The sequence below is a fragment of the Anomaloglossus baeobatrachus genome, unplaced genomic scaffold (genome assembly GCF_048569485.1).
Source record: "Anomaloglossus baeobatrachus isolate aAnoBae1 unplaced genomic scaffold, aAnoBae1.hap1 Scaffold_3878, whole genome shotgun sequence".
In the NCBI taxonomy this organism is placed as follows: Eukaryota; Metazoa; Chordata; class Amphibia; order Anura; family Aromobatidae; genus Anomaloglossus; species Anomaloglossus baeobatrachus.
In genome coordinates, this window is record NW_027443218.1 from 1 (window position 1) to 19,821 (window position 19,821).

The 19,821-nt window shown below is 48.9% G+C and overlaps 1 protein-coding gene across 1 annotated transcript in view; it reads left to right on the forward strand.

Annotated features, from left to right (window-relative positions):
* The first annotated feature begins 5,407 nt into the window (after nucleotides 1-5,407).
* The window catches only part of LOC142275847 (protein diaphanous homolog 1-like), a 47,330-nt gene continuing 32,916 nt past the window's right edge, over nucleotides 5,408-19,821 (forward strand). The window contains exons 1-5 of the mRNA XM_075332591.1: nucleotides 5,408-5,567; nucleotides 9,524-9,618; nucleotides 17,272-17,373; nucleotides 18,596-18,835; nucleotides 19,447-19,576. Of these exons, the coding sequence (XP_075188706.1) occupies nucleotides 5,408-5,567; nucleotides 9,524-9,618; nucleotides 17,272-17,373; nucleotides 18,596-18,835; nucleotides 19,447-19,576 (727 nt within the window). The remainder of the gene's footprint in view (nucleotides 5,568-9,523; nucleotides 9,619-17,271; nucleotides 17,374-18,595; nucleotides 18,836-19,446; nucleotides 19,577-19,821) is intronic.

Sequence of the window (19,821 nt, forward strand, 5' to 3'; positions counted from 1 at the left end):
CCGGTGACTCATACGAGGGGTCCGCGCTGCAGCTGGACTCTGGCTTTACCCATACAATAGAGCCATTATACTGGGCATCATAAAGGGAGTATTAAGGGTGATAAAGCGTATCGCCGTGGTGTGGAGGGCGGCCGGCAGTCTGATTTTAACCATGGGATTCCCCTTAGGGATGTTTCGCTGAGTGGTCACAACTCCTCCGATTAATAGAGACATTGTCCTTAGTGTGAATAGTCTCCTTTAAGGTTTTTTTCTGCAGGAAGCTGTAGACAGGGGGCTGCCAGTGGGGACCCCGAGCGTGTGCTCATTCATGTCATATCTCAATTAACCTCATTTGTAGAAGTGACCTGTAAGTACAATTAGATTGGATTCTGGAGAAATGACTGGCCTGCAGTTCCTACATTTGAACAGCAGGGGTGTGCACTTGAGCTGTGCTGCGGAGATTTTGGCTATTTTATGTACCAGGCCATTTTAAGTGTACGCTCCATTTTGTGTGAATGACGCAGACAGTAAAACGGATTTCACAATGATGCTGTGAAATGTGTCAGCATGTCCTGTAATCTGTGCAGAGGGCAGGCCACAAGTAATCCACAGCCTCATGGTGCAGCACTCCCCTGCCCGCCCTGCTGAACATTCTCTATTCTGCGTGCAGGCTATTGATGGCTACAAGCCATGGAATATTCATCAGCCGGTCTTTGGCTTTCGCTGACCCTTGCTCTGATGTGATCACTGGCCATCCGTGCGGAGGGTCCGAGCGCTCTGCCGCCGTGATCCATTGCAGATGTTGCTAAGATGGCAGCTGTCTGCAGAGTGCCAGCCACTTGTATGAGCAGGATGGCAGCCAGCTGTTCCTTCACTTCACAAGTGATTATTCTCTCTAGCATCTGCCTTTTAATGTGGGTTACAAAACCTGCTCCTAATATTTTCTTATAACACACGTTTAAAAAAAGCTCTTTATATTTTATCCAGGAGTCCCAGCTGCCGCAGCTCTAACACTGGGCAATTGTCGGGTTTGTTGCTGCAGGATGCCAAGTCTCTGAGCTTCGAAGGAGCGTTTATTTCCTCAATCCGACCATCCTCCCTCCTGTTTTTCTGCATCTAGAGGGGGCACTCAAGATATAGAATCATAGAATAGTAGAGGTAGAGGGACCTCAAGGTCCATCGGGTCCAAGACCCTGTGAGTGCAGGCTTTCCTAAATCATCCCAGCTATATGTTTATCCAGCCTCAGCTTAAAGATTTCCATTGATGGAGAGCTCACTACCTCCCGTGGTAGCCTGCACCATTCTCTGACTGTCCTCACTTCCTCCCGTGGTCGCCTGTTCCACTCTCTGTCCTCACTACCTCCCATGGTCTCCTGTTCCACTCTCTGTCCTCACTACCTCCCATGGTCTCCTGTTCCACTCTCTGTCCTCACTACCTCCCATGGTCTCCTGTTCCACTCTCTGTCCTCACTACCTCCCATGGTCTCCTGTTCCACTCTCTGTCCTCACTACCTCCCATGGTCTCCTGTTCCACTCTCTGTCCTCACTACCTCCCATCAGGGCATGTAGTGGGCAGCGACTGTGGAGAGCCTAGTAGCCAGAGAAAAGGATTGGGCATACACAATTTCCGAGCCCAGGGCTTTTTGTTTCCAGCTGTTTTGTAGGAGTTTGCTCGTCTCTTCCTATTGAAAAATGAAGGAAAAATGGACTTCAGTTATCTTGTCTATAATCACCATAACAGAACAAAGTACCGTAACTGTAGAGATTAGGAACTCTATAGAACATAATCCAGCAACAGATTATTCTAGTGTAAAATACTGCCTAAAGCCTGTGAGGTGACACCAGTCTATAGGTCTCTGCTCAGGGTGAGATGACACCAGTCCATAGGTCTCCGCTCAGGGTGAGATGACACCAGTCCATAGGTCTCTGCTCAGGGTGAGATGACACCAGTCCATAGGTCTCCGCTCAGGGTGAGATGACACCAGTCCATAGGTCTCTGCTCAGGGTGAGATGACACCAGTCCATAGGTCGCCGCTCAGGGTGAGATGATGCCAGTCCCATAGGTCTCCGCTCAGGGTGAGATGACACCAGTGCATAGGTCTCCGCTCAGGGTGAGATGACACCAGTCCATAGGTCTCTGCTCAGGGTGAGATGACACCAGTCCATAGGTCGCCGCTCAGGGTGTGATGACGCCAGTCCATAGGTCTCCGCTCAGGGTGAGATGACGCCAGTCCATAGGTCTCCGCTCAGGGTGAGATGACGCCAGGCCATAGCTCCCCGCTCAGGGTGAGATGACGCCAGTCCATAGGTCTCCGCTCAGGGTGAGATGACACCAGTGCATAGGTCTCCGCTCAGGGTGAGATGACACCAGTGCATAGGTCTCCGCTCAGGGTGAGATGACACCAGTCCATAGGTCTCCGCTCAGGGTGAGATGACACCAGTCCATAGGTCTCCGCTCAGGGTGAGATGACACCAGTGCATAGGTCTCCGCTCAGGGTGAGATGACACCAGTCCATAGGTCTCTGCTCAGGGTGAGATGACACCAGTCCATAGGTCTCCGCTCAAGGTGAGATGACGCCAGTCCATAGGTCTCCGCTCAGGGTGAGATGACGCCAGTCCATAGGTCTCCGCTCAGGGTGAGATGACGCCAGTCCATAGGTCTCCGCTCAGGGTGAGATGACGCCAGTCCATAGGTCTCCGCTCAGGGTGAGATGACGCCAGTCCATAGGTCTCCGCTCAGGGTGAGATGACACCAGCCCATAGCTCCCCGCTCAGGGTGAGATGACGCCAGTCCATAGGTCTCCGCTCACGGTGAGGTGACGCAAGTCCATAGGTCTCCGCTTAGGGTGACATGACACCAGTCCATAGGTCTCCGCTCAGGGTCACCTTTACGGGCCACAATATGTAATATATTGCTGAATGTAATTTTGGGCATTTGGGAGTTGCAGCAATCGGAGAATCTCCAGGATAAATATCTGGGAGATTGTAGGATTGTGGTATTTAGATCACTATGTATATTCTATATACGCCCCGTTATTCATGTCAATTATCTTTCTGCAGTCAACTGTCAAGGCCCTCAAGGATTTGTGTAAATGATGGATGTATCCTAGGGAGGACAAAGTCTTTCCTGTGCTGTGATCGGGCCTCATGCTGCGAGAAGTCACCTTATTACCCTGCCTTCCTCCATCCTCCATGTAGGGTTTTTCCCTCCTTATGTAATAAATGGAAGTGACCTGTATCCGCACAGTCTGTATATAGTGGTGAATGGCAGCTGTTGAGCATTGTTTCGGCTTTTCCCCGGAGTATAAGCACATGGCTTCCTGGCAGGATGGATATCAGTCTCCAGTGTATATTTCACATCCTACAGAGGCAAAACAACTGCTGCATTCATATAACGTACACAATGTGAGATCCAAAGGGTTAACAAAAAGGCTATATGGAGAAATGGATGTAGCGGCCGAATAAGTGTTACAATGGAGATTGTGCTACTGGTCCGCCCTCATTGCACTCTGTAATCTCTACGTCTGGATCAGCCGGACCCATACAGGGTATATTCCTCTGCTGTACATGCCATTGTCAGAGGGGAATATTCCTGACTGTAATGGGGATGCCAGCGTACATTGCCCATTGCCGTCTTCACCAGTTATACAGGAGTGATCCTTGTATTACACAATATTTTTCCATGTTTTCCATATAATTAATTGCATTTTATTTAAAAGGACTCTGTCTCTAGGTTTTTGCTGCTTATTGAGAGCAGCATAAAGCAGGTGATTCTAGCATTCTGCCCCATTCTGGGCTTCTTGCTGTAGTTTTGATATTTTTTTTTAGTACCGAGCTCTGTATAACCCTGCTCACACCACTGATTGGCAGCTTTCTATGTATACTGTGCATAGGCAGTAAACGAGCAATCAGATGTGGGGTTCTACAGAGCTAATGAATATGGAGGACTACCTGTCATCAAGTTTACTAGTCCTGTTGAGAAAACAATGATTTTATCAAAATTACTGCAAGTGGCCCAGTAAGTGGCACACTGATGGAATCCGGCTTTCGGTCTCTTATTTTGCTCTCCGATTCAGTAGGAAAAGCTTGCAACAGTCTGAGCAAATTGGAGAGATCCTCCAATCTTTCCAGGGCCAAAGTAAGTACAATATACAGAGAACATGTAACAATTACCATATACATGAAAAGTGACTGCAGTTTCTAGAAAACCATAGATTGGTCAGAATATTTGTTATACAGAGTCCCTGTGGCTAAGCGCAATGACTTCTGCTGGATTAGGCCACCATCAGGATCAGTTGAGTTCTTGAAACTGTCTAGAACACGAGTAAGGGTACAGTTCCACTTGCGTATAGCTTCTGATGCGAGACCATCGGAAGTGATATGTTAATGACCCTCTGCTGCGAGCGTCAACCAAGGGTCGTGTGACTGGGATGTGATCTTGTGATCGCATCACCGGTGTGGAGAAGATGGAGGGAGTACTTTCACCCCATGTCCTCCGCTGTCTGTCTCTGCGTACATCGCACTGCGGTCGGATGACATGCAAGTGCAGTGCGATGTTTCACACGCTCCCATAGACTTGTATGGGGGTGCGTGAGCCAAGACTCGCTGCCAATCACAGCATGCTACGATTCATTCCGCATGAACATGAAGCGTACCCAAACACAGCGATGCTCACTTGAGTGGTCTGCACACGTAAAGCACCGGAACTCAGAACCTGAACACGGATTATTCTTGTAAAGTCCATTCTCTGTACAAACACCGAACTGTAAGGTCCAGGTCCACTCATCTCTAACCCTAATTAATTTTAAAGGGATGGGTTGTTCTTATCCTATAGCACAATTCTCATGTAGCAGTCAATTTAGCAGCGCCACCATAGGGGAAAAGAAGCATTACACATTGTAATCAATGGGCCCTATGTGTAATGCAGGACAGATTTTCCAAAACCGGACGTAACAATGCATTTCTCTAAACTGGGCAACCTTTATGTACACAGCCAGCCATATACAATACATACAGTACTCGATATTCACTATTTCACTGCCTACTTATACCTTAAAGGCATCCCGGACCCAAAGTCTACCCTTCCTGGGCTGTTGATTGCCTTTTATTGTTGCCACAAGTGGCCATTCTGGTCGTTTAATTGCAAATTTGTGCTCATACATGTCTGCTCTGTACTGTGTTATTAGTATTAGGAAATCATAATAAGACTGGAGTTTATTAGTGAGGATCCGATCAGTCCTCTGACAAGTGCCGGTATTGTTCACCATTATGTAATCCAGACATGTAAGTGCAAGTGATCCCTCTCTCCAGTGTTCTCCGCAGTTCAGTTTGTACAGGTGCGCCTTTATATTGGGTGAGCGGTTAGGGTGTTGGTTTATTGTGGTTTGGACAGTTTCCATAACTGGAGCTGAACTGGAACTCAATAGAAATGTACATCATTTATTTAATCTCCACTTTTATTTTAACTTTTTTTTTCTTTCTTTCATCTGCAGCCAAGAAAGAGCAAGAGGTTGATGATAAGAAAGGGCCACCAAAGAAAAAGGCAAAAGAACTCAAAGTATTGGACCCAAAGACTGCCCAGAATCTGTGTAAGTGTATATGATATGTGCGGACTAGTCCTGTGCCATGGCAAAAAGTCTGAAGAAATCTATAACATAAAGGACACTTAAGGTACCGTCACACTAAGCCACATCGCTGCTGAGGCACAACTTGCTAGTGATGTTGCTGTGTGTGACATCCAGCAACAACCTGGCCCCTGCTGTGAGGTCGTTGGTTGTTGCTGAATGTCCTGGGCCATTTTTTAGTTGTTGCTCTACCGCTGTGAAGCACAGATCGCTGTGTGTGACAGCGAGACAGCAACAACTGAATGTGCAGGCAGCAGGAGCCGGCTTCTGCAGACGCTGGTAACCACGGTAAACCTTGGGTAACCAAGAAGCCCTTCCCTTGGTTACCCGATATTTACCTTCGTTACCAGCGTCCGCCGCTCTCATGCTGTCAGTGCCGGCTCCCTGCACACGTAGCCGGACTACACATCGGGTAATTAACCCAATGTGTACTGTGGCTAGGGGAGCAGGAGCCGGCACTGGCAGTGTGAGAGCGGCGGACGCTGGTAACGAAGGTAAATATCAGGTAACCAAGGGAAGGGCTTCTTGGTTACCTGATGTTTACTGTGGTTACCAGCGTCCGCAGAAGCCGGCTCCCTGCTGCCTGCACACGTAGCAGAGTACACATTGGGTAATTAACCCGATGTGTACTGTGGCTAGGTGTGCAGGGAGCCAGCGCTAACCGGTGTGCGCTGGTAACCAAGGTAAATATCGGGTTGGTTACCTGATATTTACCTTAGTTACCAAGCGCAGCATGCTTCCACGTGTAGCGACGCTCCAGCGATCCCTGCCAGGTCAGGTTGCTGGTGGGATCGCTGGAGTGTCGCAGTGTGACATCTCACCAGCGACCTCCTAGCAACTTACCAGCGATCCCTATCAGGTTGTATCGTTGTTGGGATCGCTGGTAAGTTGTTTAGTGTGACTGGGCCTTTACTCCAAAACTTCTGACAATAGTTTCTAAGTAGTGACGCACACTATAGACCTTGAAGGATTCCTTACAACCGTGACCTAAGCTGGTGCCCTACACAAAAGAGGGCAGACAATGCAGCAGATGGAGGGCTCGGTGCAGGCTCCTGCAGCTGTTTCTCTCCAGCCGCCACAATGAAACTTTAGCCAAGTTTGCTTTAGATCAATGTATACCTGCTGTTCAGTGCCTGATGCGGCATACAACATTGTGTGGAGGATGTAAACTGACCATACTTTTTCATAAATCCATGTAGTCACTGACCCTGTATACCTAGAGAAGCAGTATATAACAATCGTGATGATCTGCCTACTATACATGCTCAGTGTAATCTGGAATACATTTTTTCTTCGATTCACTTCTTATCAGCCCCATAGTCCCAGGGTGTCACATAGGATATGTATAGTATGAAGGGGACCCCTAAATTCCCAGATCACGCCTCCATTCTGTCTGTCAATTTTATTAATTGCATGAGCAGGATCTGTGCCATTATATAAATGTTTTCTCCCAGTGTTTGCCTGTAATGCCGATTAAATTATAACGTGAGGCTCTGTGTACAATCTTTAGCGAGGGGGCATATGTTACCAAAGCGACACTTACAGCTGCTTAGTAAACTTGTTGCTTTTAAAGATATATTCTCATCGCCAAGATCCTATACCAATACGTAGTAGGTCTAATAGTAATAATAATATAATCAAATACCTCCAATTAGAAGTATGTATAGTTCTCCTGATTAGCCATGTCTTACCTAATGTGCAGGGCATTGCAGCTTAGGAGCCAGAGGAAGGAGGGGGGAGGACCCAGCACCGATTTCAGTAAGATAAAATCCTAAAAACGTTATTAGGTCATATTAAAAGTTATAACGGTACAAAAGGTTCCAAGACCACACGAAAGAATGAATACTTGACGCGTTTCAGACTCGAGGAATGAAAAAACACAGTCCTTAATCATTGCAGCTTAGGGTATCTATGGTTACAACTATCAGCAACGAACAGTCACTATATGAGTGGCCGTACCCTTGGATACCTAAACGCCAGTGCCCTGCACATGAGGTAAGTAATATTGCTAATCAGAAGAACTATACTGCATTTCTAAATGGAGGTATTTGCTGATATTATTAATAATAATAATGATAATAATAATAATAATATTACTACACCTACTACATATTGGGAGAGTATCTTGGCGATGGGAATACCAATTTTGGTCTAAGTTCACGTAAGCGCATTTTCGGACCACGCACAGGCAATGTTAGCCCATGTGTAATAACAAAGGCCATTTTCCATATGGACTTCATGGAAAATAACTGCAATAAGTGCTAGTCTGATCCAAAGTACATAGCTGGCTAGCGCATGTAAATAGTAGGCAGCCCCTTCCCCCGTCTGCTATATGGACCAGCACACAAAGCTGAACACAGGCTGCTTTCACACCTCCGGTTTTAGCAGAGCCGGCCAATCCGGCTCTAAAACCTATGCAAGGGATGCGGTGACAAAACCGCATCCTTTGCATAAGTTTTTGACATGCGGCCCGTCCATTTTTTGCCGCTTGCGGCACGGTTCTGAGCATGCGCAGTGGAAAAAAACGCATGCGGCGGCCGGATGCATTGTTCACCGCAGGACGCCGCATGCGGCGTCCATAGGCATGCATTGCAAATCGTGCCGCATCGTCCGGATGCGGCGCGATGCGTTTTGGTTTTTTTTGCCAGACAAAAAAATGTGCCAGGCAACGTTCCATCCGGCCGCCGCATCGGCTCAATCTGCCGCATGTGGCACAATTCGGCACTAATGAAAGTCTATGCAAAAAAAACGCAACCGACGGCAAAAAAAACCGGTTGCGGTTTTTCTGCAAAGCGCCGTATTGTGCCGCACAGGAAAAACCGGATGTGTGAAAGCAGCCTAAGTCTTATCCACACATTAATGTCACCGGTCCACAATATTCAGCGCTTGTCTGACTTGACCTAAGGAAACCAACCCAAGAAGGGATGGTATTGCCTCCTGCATGGCCACCTTGATAATATCTGCCACCTAGGTACAAAGAGGATTTACCCTCTTTATACTTTATCAAGTTAACCCTTTTTTTTTTGCATAGTTTAAATGGCCAATAATTGGCTATAGACAAGCTGAACAATGGTGGCTTATTTAGGCAGGCCGATGAACATAGAATTATAGGTAATGTAATTATATCAGCTCTTGCTTACACAGAGCGTTGTGCTGCTGAAAGTGATGATTTTTTAAGGGGTTGTCCACTCCTTGGACAACCCCTTCTCATTCCCCTTATTAACCCCCTTAAAATACAGTAAGTCTGAAGCAGTATTCACAGTACCCACGTGACATTAAGACACGAGAGTCCCCCAACCAATCAGTGCCAGCTTCCTTCACCCCACATTCGGCTCTGATTGGTTGCGGGGCTCGCATGTCATACCCATGCCACATTGGTCCTGTAAACATGACTTCAGACATCTATGGAAATGCGGGCGCATCAGAGGTCAGTATAGGCTTATTTTTTTATTTTTTAGCGGGGGCGAATGAGGAATGAGTAGGGGTTGACCAAGTAGTGGACTTCCCCCCTTTTTATGCAAAATTTTTTTTTGTTACAAATCTATAAAATTGTCACACCCAATTAATGAGCGTTTCGCTCTTTCTTTGGGTATTTGCCAGCTTATTTAGAATGGTCAGTGAATGCTCTTTCCCTGACGTATCTTCTTGGTCAATTATCGTGTAGGAAATTTGGGTGTAGGCCTACCCTTCTTCAGGTCCTGCTCAGTGGAGCCACCCTATACTCCACGTCTGCCATCTGAATAGTTAGTGCCCTATTTCCCAGAAATTCTGAAATATAAAATTAACAAAGTGAATAGTGTAATTGGTGTCCTATAAACAAGTGATTGCGATCATAGACAATAGCAGGGAATGCTTTTGATTGTTTGCCTTATTTATTTTTAGCTTTGTGTAGCTGTAATACATATTATTTTGGTACACAGCAATCTACTTAGGATCATATCGTATGCCCTATGAGGAGATTAAAAATGTCATCCTTGAAGTGAATGAAGAAGTGCTGACCGAGTCTATGGTCTCAGTAAGTGTTTTGCTTTATTACTCTTTTTTCTTAGTTTTTCTTAAACCTTGCAATGATAGTTCAGCGGATGCTGGAGAGGGATGTTTTACCGGAATTTGTTGCTTACACCATGCCAAAGGTGCAGGCAGAGTCTCGGGCCCATTCCTCAAGACTAGTTTTTTGCCTGCCGCTCTTGATGTTCAGTGTTCTGCAATAGGTGCTCCAAACTTATTCTGAGGTGCGTGTCTCCTAATGAATTTGGTGCGTCTCTGAGCTGCTGTGCCCTGCCGCATGAGATGTACTCCCATCATGTATCGGCGAGTCTCTGGCGCTTCCGCTCCCAGTCTTCTCCGGCATACAGACACGTTGCACTACACAAGTATCGGCGAGTCTCTGGCGCTTCCGCTCCCAGTCTTCTCCGGCATACAGGCACGTTGCACTACACAAGTATCGGCGAGTCTCTGGCGCTTCCGCTCCCAGTCTTCTCCGGCATACAGACACGTTGCACTACACAAGTACCGGCGAGTCTCTGGCGCTTCCGCTCCCAGTCTTCTCCGGCATACAGACACGTTGCACTACACAAGTACCGGCGAGTCTCTGGTGCTTCCACGCCGTCTTTTCCAGCACACAGAAACCTTGCGCTACACAAGTGACTCGCTGGCACCTGCGCAGAAGGAACGCGAAGCCTGTGCCCATAGGAGGGCTTAACATTGAGGAGGAATGGTGGGAAATGGGGTGTAGAGACGCAACACTTCCTCTCACACACCCAGCGTCACAGGGACAGAGCGACGCTGACGGGAGGTGAAACGTGATAATGATATCAGACCATGGCTGCATGATTGAACTGCTGCGGCATCTCAGAAAACAGTTTATTAGCCACTGGGGATTGGGCCGTACATGTGACTAGTCAGACAGGCTGGTCCCTGGCGGCTTCTCCCCACCCGCTCCGCTGAAGTGACAGGTCTCCCCCTATACACACATGCAGTGATACACCGGTCACTCAGCTCAGTCCCAGATGGCTATTAAACTATTTTTTCTTTAATTTACCGAGACATTTCTGGGTTTAACATGTACAGCTGAAATCTTGCAGTCAGTATTTTATAGGAAACCTGTCAGATGCAATATGCACCCAGAACCACGAGCAGTTCAGGCTGTATATTGCTAATCCCTGCCTAATCGTCCCTGTATCTAGCATAGATTGAGATCTTTAGAAAAAGGATTTATGATATGCTAATGAGCGCAGGGACTAGTTGCAAGGGCGTTTCTTCCCCCATCTAGTCTGCCCTCTTAGCATGATAGCACGCCCACAGGGACGTACGAACAGGCTATGCAGTGCCCATTGCCCAGCGTCATCAGCGGTTACGCATGTATCGGTGTCCCTTGTTATCACCTCAGACGCGGGGTTTAGGCTCAGTGCGCTTCCCTCCACGTGCACTACACCTCTGAAGGTGGAAGCGCACTGAGCCTATACCCAGTGTCTGAGGTGGTGACAATGGACACTGGGGGTGGGGGGGGGGGGGGGGGGTGGGGGGGGGGGGGTGGTGGGGGGGGGGGGGGGTGTGGGGGGGGGGGGGGGGGGTGGGGGGGGGGGGGGGGGGGGGGGGGTGGGGGGGGGGGCCGGGGGGGGGGGGGGGGGGGGGGGGGGGGGAGACGGCTGATGACGCTGGGCAATGGGCATCGAATAGCATGTTAGCAGGCCCCTGTGGGCATGCCAATATGCAAAGCGGGCGGACTAGTCGGGGGAAATGACACCCTTTCAACTAGTCCTTGCGCTCATTAGCATATCCTAAAAGGATATTTAGAACTACTTTTTCTTAAGATCTCTTTATTTCTAAATATCCTTTTATGATATGCTAATGAGCGCAAGGACTAGTTGAAAGGGTGTGTTATGGATGGAATTTAATACATATTGAATATAACAGAAAATCTGGACTAATAAAATGGCGCTTGTTTTTCTTTGCAACACGCCCATGTCTGGCTATATCAGACATTGGGATTTTCCACTCTATCATAAGACATACTTTTATTTTAATACATGCTGAGTTAGCTTAATATAACATTATGAAATGCATACATATATATTACTCGACGTAAGCTCTTTTTGCAACTTAACCAATTGGATTATAGTAGGCACCCCTGGCCCTCAGCCAAGGGGCTTAGATATTATCCCCTGTAACTGCCTAATAAATCAGACTTCTGCATTGATCATGACTAGCTGTCTTTGATTTGTGTAGTGATATACATCGCATGCGATAAAGGTCTTTAACCCCTTCACGACCATGGACGGAAAGATCCGTCATGGTGCCCTGGGCCTTAACGACTAAGGACGGATCTTTCCGTCATGGCGTAATCGCGGCACCGGAGCCTCCGATGACTGCGAAAAGTTAGCATAAACCGCAGATTCGGGGAGGAGGGGACCTGTACCTGACCTCAGGAGGGGTGGTGCCTCCTCCCCGGACCTACGGAGGCTGTGATTGGTTGAGCGGTGTTCGTCAGCCAATCACAGCCACTGTAATGTTCCAGGCATTTAAAATGACTGAAACATTGAAATCCAGCCCTGGCCAGTGCAGCTATAGCACTGGCCATTGGCTGGAGCTGGGTGACCTCACTGGATCACCCTCCCCCAGCTCCAGTAGCTCTGATTGGAGAGATCGGCCTTGTGACCGCTGTCTCCAATCACAGTGGACCTGTTGCCGGTGACCGCCCCATCAGCTTCACTTGTCGGCCCTGCAGCACGCCAGCACAGTGAGTGTACACAGTGCAATGGCAGGGCGACAAGCTCCGGTCCCATGCTGTTATGTGACCGGAGCATGGGACCCGGAAGTTGCCGCGCTGCCATTGCACTGTATGAAACCGGCCTCCCGATCCGCCGCTGCCATCTGCCACCCGCACCCCCACCTCTCGTATCTGCTGCCCGCACCCTCACCCCCACCCCTCGTATCTGCTGCCCGCACCCTCACCCCCACACCTCCCGATCCGCCGCTGCCCTCCGCGATCTGCCACCCGATCTGCTGCCCGCACCCCCACACCTCCCGATCCGCCGCTGCCCTCCGCGATCTGCCACCCGATCTGCTGCCCGCACCCCCACCCCTCGTATCTGCTGCTCGCACCCTCACCCCCACACCTCCCAATCCGCCGCCCTCCATCTGCCACAGTGCCACCGGTCCCCCCCGATCTGCTGCCCGGCCCCTTTCCCTCGTGATCGGCTGCTCGTCCCCTCACCTCCGTGATGTGCTGCCAGCCCCCTCCACTCGAGATCAGCTGCCCGCTTCCTCCTCCGTTATGTGCTGCCCGGCCACGCCCCCTCTCCTCCGTTATGTGCTGCCCGCTCCCCCCCACCTCTCACCCCCGTGATCGGCTACTCGCCCCCTCCCCTTGTCACCCCCGTGATGTGCGCTCCCTCCCCTGTCACCGCTGTGATGTGCGCTCCCTCCCCTGTCACCGCCGTGATGTGCGCTCCCTCCCCTGTCACCGCCGTGATGTGCGCTCCCTCCCCTGTCACCGCCGTGATGTGCGCTCCCTCCCCTGTCACCGCCGTGATGTGCGCTCCCTCCCCTGTCACCGCCGTGATGTGCGCTCCCTCCCCTGTCACCGCTGTGATGTGCGCTCCCTCCCCTGTCACCGCTGTGATGTGCGCTCCCTCCCCTGTCACCGCCGTGATGTGCGCTCCCTCCCCTGTCACCCCCGTGATGTGCGCTCCCTCCCCTGTCACCCCCGTGATGTGCGCTCCCTCCCCTGTCACCCCCGTGATGTGCGCTCCCTCCCGTCACCCCCGTGATGTGCGCTCCCTCCCCTGTCACCCCCGTGATGTGCGCTCCCTCCCCTGTCACCCCCGTGATGTGCGCTCCCTCCCCTGTCACCCCCGTGATGTGTGCGCTCCCTCCCCTGTCACCCCCGTGATGTGTGCGCTCCTTCCCCTGTCACCCCCGTGATGTGTGCGCTCCCTCCCCTGTCACCCCCGTGATGTGTGCGCTCCCTCCCCTGTCACCCCCGTGATGTGTGCGCTCCCTCCCCTGTCACCCCCGTGATGTGTGCGCTCCCTCCCCTGTCACCCCCGTGATCTGTGCGCTCCCTCCCCTGTCACCCCCGTGATCTGTGCGCTCCCTCCCCTGTCACCCCCGTGATCTGTGCGCTCCCTCCCCTGTCACCCCCGTGATCTGTGCGCTCCCTCCCCTGTCACCCCCGTGATCTGTGCGCTCCCTCCCCTGTCACCCCCGTGATCTGTGCGCTCCCTCCCCTGTCACCCCCGTGATCTGTGCGCTCCCTCCCCTGTCACCCCCGTGATCTGTGCGCTCCCTCCCCTGTCACCCCCGTGATCTGTGCGCTCCCTCCCCTGTCACCCCCGTGATCTGTGCGCTCCCTCCCCTGTCACCCCCGTGATGTGTGCTCCCTCACCTCTCACCCCCGTGATGTGTGCTCCCTCACCTCTCACCCCCGTGATCTGCTGTCCGCTCTCCCTCACCTCTCACCCCCGTGATCTGCTGTCCGCTCTCCCTCACCTCTCACCCCCGTGATCTGCTGTCCGCTCTCCCTCACCTCTCACCCCCGTGATCTGCTGTCCGCTCTCCCTCACCTCTCACCCCCGTGATCTGCTGTCCACTCTCCCTCACCTCTCACCCCCGTGATCTGCTGTCCACTCTCCCTCACCTCTCACCCCCGTGATCTGCTGTCCGCTCTCCCTCACCTCTCACCCCCGTGATCTGCTGTCCGCTCTCCCTCACCTCTCACCCCCGTGATCTGCTGTCCGCTCTCCCTCACCTCTCACCCCCGTGATCTGCTGTCCGCTCTCCCTCACCTCTCACCCCCGTGATCTGCTGTCCGCTCTCCCTCACCTCTCACCCCCGTGATCTGCTGTCCGCTCTCCCTCACCTCTCACCTCCATGATCTGTGCTCTGCTCACCTGTCTCCTCTGTGATCTGCGCTGCGCTCCCTCCCCCACCTCTCACCCTCCCCGATCTGCTGCCTCCTTCATCTCTTGTGATCCAGCTGCCTAGATCCATCCTGTAGGGTAACCATCCCCAATCTCACCTCCCACTCCCCTTCCCACCCATCCCCCCCTCCCCCCATCCTCTGCCGCTCCTGTATCCACTGCGCCCTCTCCCATCCGCTCCCACCCTATCCCAGCCGCCGTCTCACAATCACAGATGCTCCCTTTATATGCCGCTGCCCCCCCATCTGCCGCTGCCCCATCTGCGCCCCCCCCCTTCATCTGCCACTGTTTTTTTTCCTATGCCATGGGGGTCTAGTTTCCAAAATGGGGTCACATGTGGGGGAGCTCCACTGTTTCGGCACCTCAGGGGGTCTCCAAACGCAACATGGAATACGCTAATTATCCCAGACAATTTTGCGTTTGAAACGTCAAATGACGCTCCTTGCCTTCCGAGCCCTGCTGTGCGCCCAAACATTTTATTTCCACCACATATGAGGTGTCTGTGTACTCAGGAGAAATTGCACAATACATTTTATGGTGCAATTTTTCCTGATACCCTTGTGAAAAAAAAAGCTACCTGGTTGAAGTAACAATTTTGTGGTAAAAAAAATTTTTTTTTGTTTTCACGGCTCAACTCTATTAACTTTTGTGAAGCCCCCAGAGGCTCAAAGTGCTCAATAAACATCTAGATAAATTCCATGAGAGGTCTAGTTTCCAAAATGGGTTCACATGTGGGGGAGCTCCACTGTTTCGGCACCTCAGGGGGTCTCCAAACGCAACATGGTGCGGCTAACGATTCCAGCTAATTTTCTGTTCAAAAAAAGTCAAATGGCGCTCCTTCCCTTCCGAGTCCTGCCGTGCGCCCAAACAGTGGTTTTTCGCCACATAAGAGGTGTCTGCGTGCTCAGTAGAAATTGCCCAACAAATTTTGGGGGTTCATTTAATCCTGCTACCCTTGTGAATATGCAATATTTGAGGCTAAATTAACATTTTTGTTGCAAAAAGTAAAATGTTCATTTTTTCCTTCCACATTGCTTTAGTTACTGTGAAGCACTTGAAGGGTTAATAACCTTCTTGAATGTGGTTTTGAGTAGCCTGAGGGTTGCCGTTTTTGGAATGGTGTCACTTTTGGGTGTTTTGTGTCATGTAGACCTTTCAAAATCGCTTCAAATGTGATGTGGTCCCTAAAAAAAGTGGCTTTGTAAATTTTGTTGTAAAAATGAGAGATTGCTCATAAACTTTGAGCCCCTATAACTTCCTTAAATTTTTTTTTTTTCCCCAAAATTGTTCTGATGTAAAGTAGACATGTGGGAAATGTTATTTATTAATTATTTTGTGTCATATGTCTCGTTGGTTTTAGAGCATAAAAATTAAAAGTTTGAAAATTACATAATTTTCACGAAATTTCCGTTTTTTTCACAAAGAAACGCAAAAAATATCGGCCTAAATTTACCACTAACATGAAGCCCAATATGACACGAGAAAACAATCTCAGAATCACCGGGATCCGCTGAAGCGTTCCAGAGTTATAACCTCATAAAGTGACACTGGTCAGAATTGCAAAAAATGGCCTGGTCTTTAGGGTCAAAATAGGCTTGGGGTTGAAGGGGTTAATTACTAATTTGGAGTACAGATGTCAAAGGGATAGATGTGTGCCTAAATTAAGGCTATAACAGGTGTCATTTCCCCCGACCAGTCCGCCCGCTTAGCATATTAGCACGCCCACAGGGGCCTGCTAACATGCTATTCGATGCCCATTGCCCAGTGTCATCAGCGGTGATGCATGTACCAGTGTCCATTGTCACCACCTCAGATGCTGGGTATAGGCTCAGTGCGCTTCCACCTTCAGAGGTGTAGTGCACGTGGAGGGAAGCGCACTGAGCCTAAACTCGGCGTCTGAGGTGATAACAAGGGACACCGGTACGTGCGTCACCGCTGGTGAAGCTGGGCAATGGGCACTGCATAGCCTGTTAGTATGTCCCTGTGGGCGTGCTATCATGCTAAGAGGGTGGACTAGTTGGGGGAAGTAACGCCCTTGCAACTAGTCCCTGTGCACATTAGCATATCATAAAGGATCTTTATAAATCCTTTTTCTATAGATCTCTTTATGTATGCTAGTGTATACAGGGACAGTTAGGCAGAGATTAGCAATATGCACCCAGAACTGCTTGTGGTCCTGGGTGCATATTGCACCTGACAGGTTCCCTTTAATACATGCTGCCCATGGATCAGGAAGCATGTATTACCTGTCATGTTCCCTTTTTAGTTTTGTTTTTTTGTGTTAATTTTGCATGCACGTTTTAGTTTTTTGCAATTCCGTATCTTGGCAGTTTGAGTTGAAGCCACATTGCTGTGCAGGAGTACATGGAGAGGGCAGAGTGTGATGACTCCAGCATTGCTTATAGCGCCAGGTTCATGTGTCCGAGAGGCAACATTTTTGTAATTTCCCCTGGGTGCTATATTATAGTGTTTGTATGTGTGGGATAATGTAGCTATAATGATGAACCTCCCTAGAATTTCTTATTTTCAATAGTCCGATATGTCAGCTCCACAGTATGTTGTGTGTAATCCTGGTCATTCCCCATTATTACCAATAGAGTCTACATAGAGCTTATGGTGCCCAGAAACGCCTGACTCCATTTAATATTTTGACGCTGAATTCTGATGGATTGTTCAGGGAAACGTCCGATCTGGTACAAGTCGGATATTTTACTTGATTTATTTTTATATACATTTTTTTGCAGAACCTGATTAAGCAATTGCCTGAAGCTGAGCAACTTCAGAGCTTGGCACAGTACAAGGACGAGTACAACGACTTGGCAGAGCCGGAGCAGTTTGGAGTTGTGGTAAGCACCTGGCGTCCCCAGATCTTATTTGTCCGTGAATCTTATTTCCTGCATCAGAGTATTGTTAAATATAGTGGTGTGTAATAGCAGAGGAGGCTTCTTCAGGGACATAACGCTAGTAAAATACTAATTCTTAGGCAGTTCAGACACAGGACTGTTTTCGTGCTGTTTGATAAATCTGTCTAGTTTTAAGGCTGTGCAGTCTACGTTTACACCACCGACATAATTCCGACTCGTTTTTAACACATGGTGTCCCATGTTAGACCTTGGCCCTTTTCCTATAAACCACTCCACTTTTTAGCGAAGTCCCACCTCGTTATCAGGCAAAAGGTATAAAGGGTTTCAAATAATAAAGCGCAGGTTGTAAAAGACCATTCTTAACAAAAATCAGGTCAAAATTTTGGTGCCTTAAGTCAATAAATCTCCCCTTCTCGATCTGGTAAGAATATTCTTCTATTTTCTGGTGCACAGTTCCAAACTCTTTAATACAGTTTGGAGGCTAGTATCATAACCAGTGATTGTTGCACCTATGAGAATTTCCCTCTATTACTGGAAGGGAGAGATGCTACAAAAGAAAAAATTGTGCTACTACACACATTGTTGCCATCGTAACATACAAAATGGAAACAGAGACCTTTATTGGGCAGTAAGCATGCCCCTTCATTTGCAAAAGCACCATCAGTTACTTGCAGATATTGAGCATGCGTGCAACAATCCCCCTCTCTGGGCATGCGCAGTGCCCTGATGAAGCAGAGGAGGATACACTCAGGAGCAGAACACTGCGCACGTGCACAATTTACAAAGAGCTGATGGTGACGTCGCTCTAGCAAATCGCGTACAAAGGGGAAAGCAACATGGGAGGCGGGGGTAGTCCGGGGCATGACCTTCCCTCTAGACTAATCCTCAGACATTAACATAGCGTGAACACAGAATAAAACTTGATTTTGATAGTATGGAGATCACAAAACCACAAGTAGGGGTTAGCTGGAACGTACAAATAGCCTGGAGAAGAGGCGTAATATTGGTTTAGGGGGATTAGGGCAGCTGATATGTCCCCCTTTTAAGAAAATAATTTCTAGAATTATAACACAGATATTTCCTAAATATATAAATAAAGGCTATCAGGAGAGGTGCAGGTCCTCCTTGAAGTAGGATTGATGTGCTGAGCAGTCTCAGCAGGTTTTTCCTATTACTGTAACATACATGTGCTGCCTATTTTCAGATGTGCAGCGTGCCCCGCTTAAGACCTCGCCTCAACGCCATCCAGTTTAAGCTCCTTTTCAACGAGCAAATTGACAACATCAAGCCAGACATTGTGTCGGTGACCGCTGCATGTGAAGAGGTGAAGAAAAGCAAAAGCTTTGCCACCCTGTTAGAAATCACACTGCTTGTGGGCAATTTTATGAACGCCGGATCCCGGAATGCTGGCGCGTTTGGTTTTGACATCAGCTTCCTCTGCAAGGTAAGAAGTGCCATAGTTGTAAAATATAATATATTTAAAATCCTGAAAAAGATTCAGGGGTGTCCTCACATCTACTGTGCACAAGGCCAAGAAATGGCATCTCCAGAATGTCTCTACTGTATCTTCACCCCGGGAAATGATTTCCAGGCTCTGGGTTTCTACTTCTTAGTTCCATCTCTTAAGGGGGGTTGTTATAGGACGACCCTTTATCAGGACATATGGACATTACAGAAGGGGTATACCGTGAAGACCACCATCTAGTAGCTAAAGTGAATATCTAGTAACTAAACTGCATGGACGGCCCATTCATATCGTTTGTTGGCTTTGCCGTTGCAGGCAATCTTATGCCTAATTTATCCAAATGCCATGGTGTCTCTTAACCCTTTTAATATGTTAGTTGATTGAGCACTCGGGATAGGCTTCCACTGTGCCTAAACACTGCCCCCACATGCTGCTTTGCATGAGCGTCCATGTTTGCTGGTTGAAGGCAGTGCTAGCAAAGTTGTACACGTGTCTGCCCAACATGGGTCCTTCTATTTTCTGATATTTGACTACCAGTAGTGCAAGCTTGTTAAAGACATTTTTTCCCATTTTGTTCCTCCCCCTTAAAGCTCAAAGACACCAAGTCCGCTGACCAGAAGACCACCTTGTTACATTTTCTTACTGAGATCTGTGAGCAAGAACACCCTGATGCATTAACGTTCCCTGATGAGATGGTCCATGTTGAAAAAGCCAGTAGAGGTAACTAATATTGAAAGACCTGAAACCTCCAGCTATCAAACCTTTGTGTTCTGTATTGAAGGCAATCACAAAATATTTCATCATGCCCTACAAAAAAATGCAGGAGCGCTCTGTGTACCAAGGTGCAGGCAAATACGGAGTATATGCATCTTGAATTGTATTACGGCAGTATAAAACATGTTTAAAATTGAGGTTCTACGATAATGAATTAAGATTTGCCCACAAAATTCCTAACCTAGAAAATC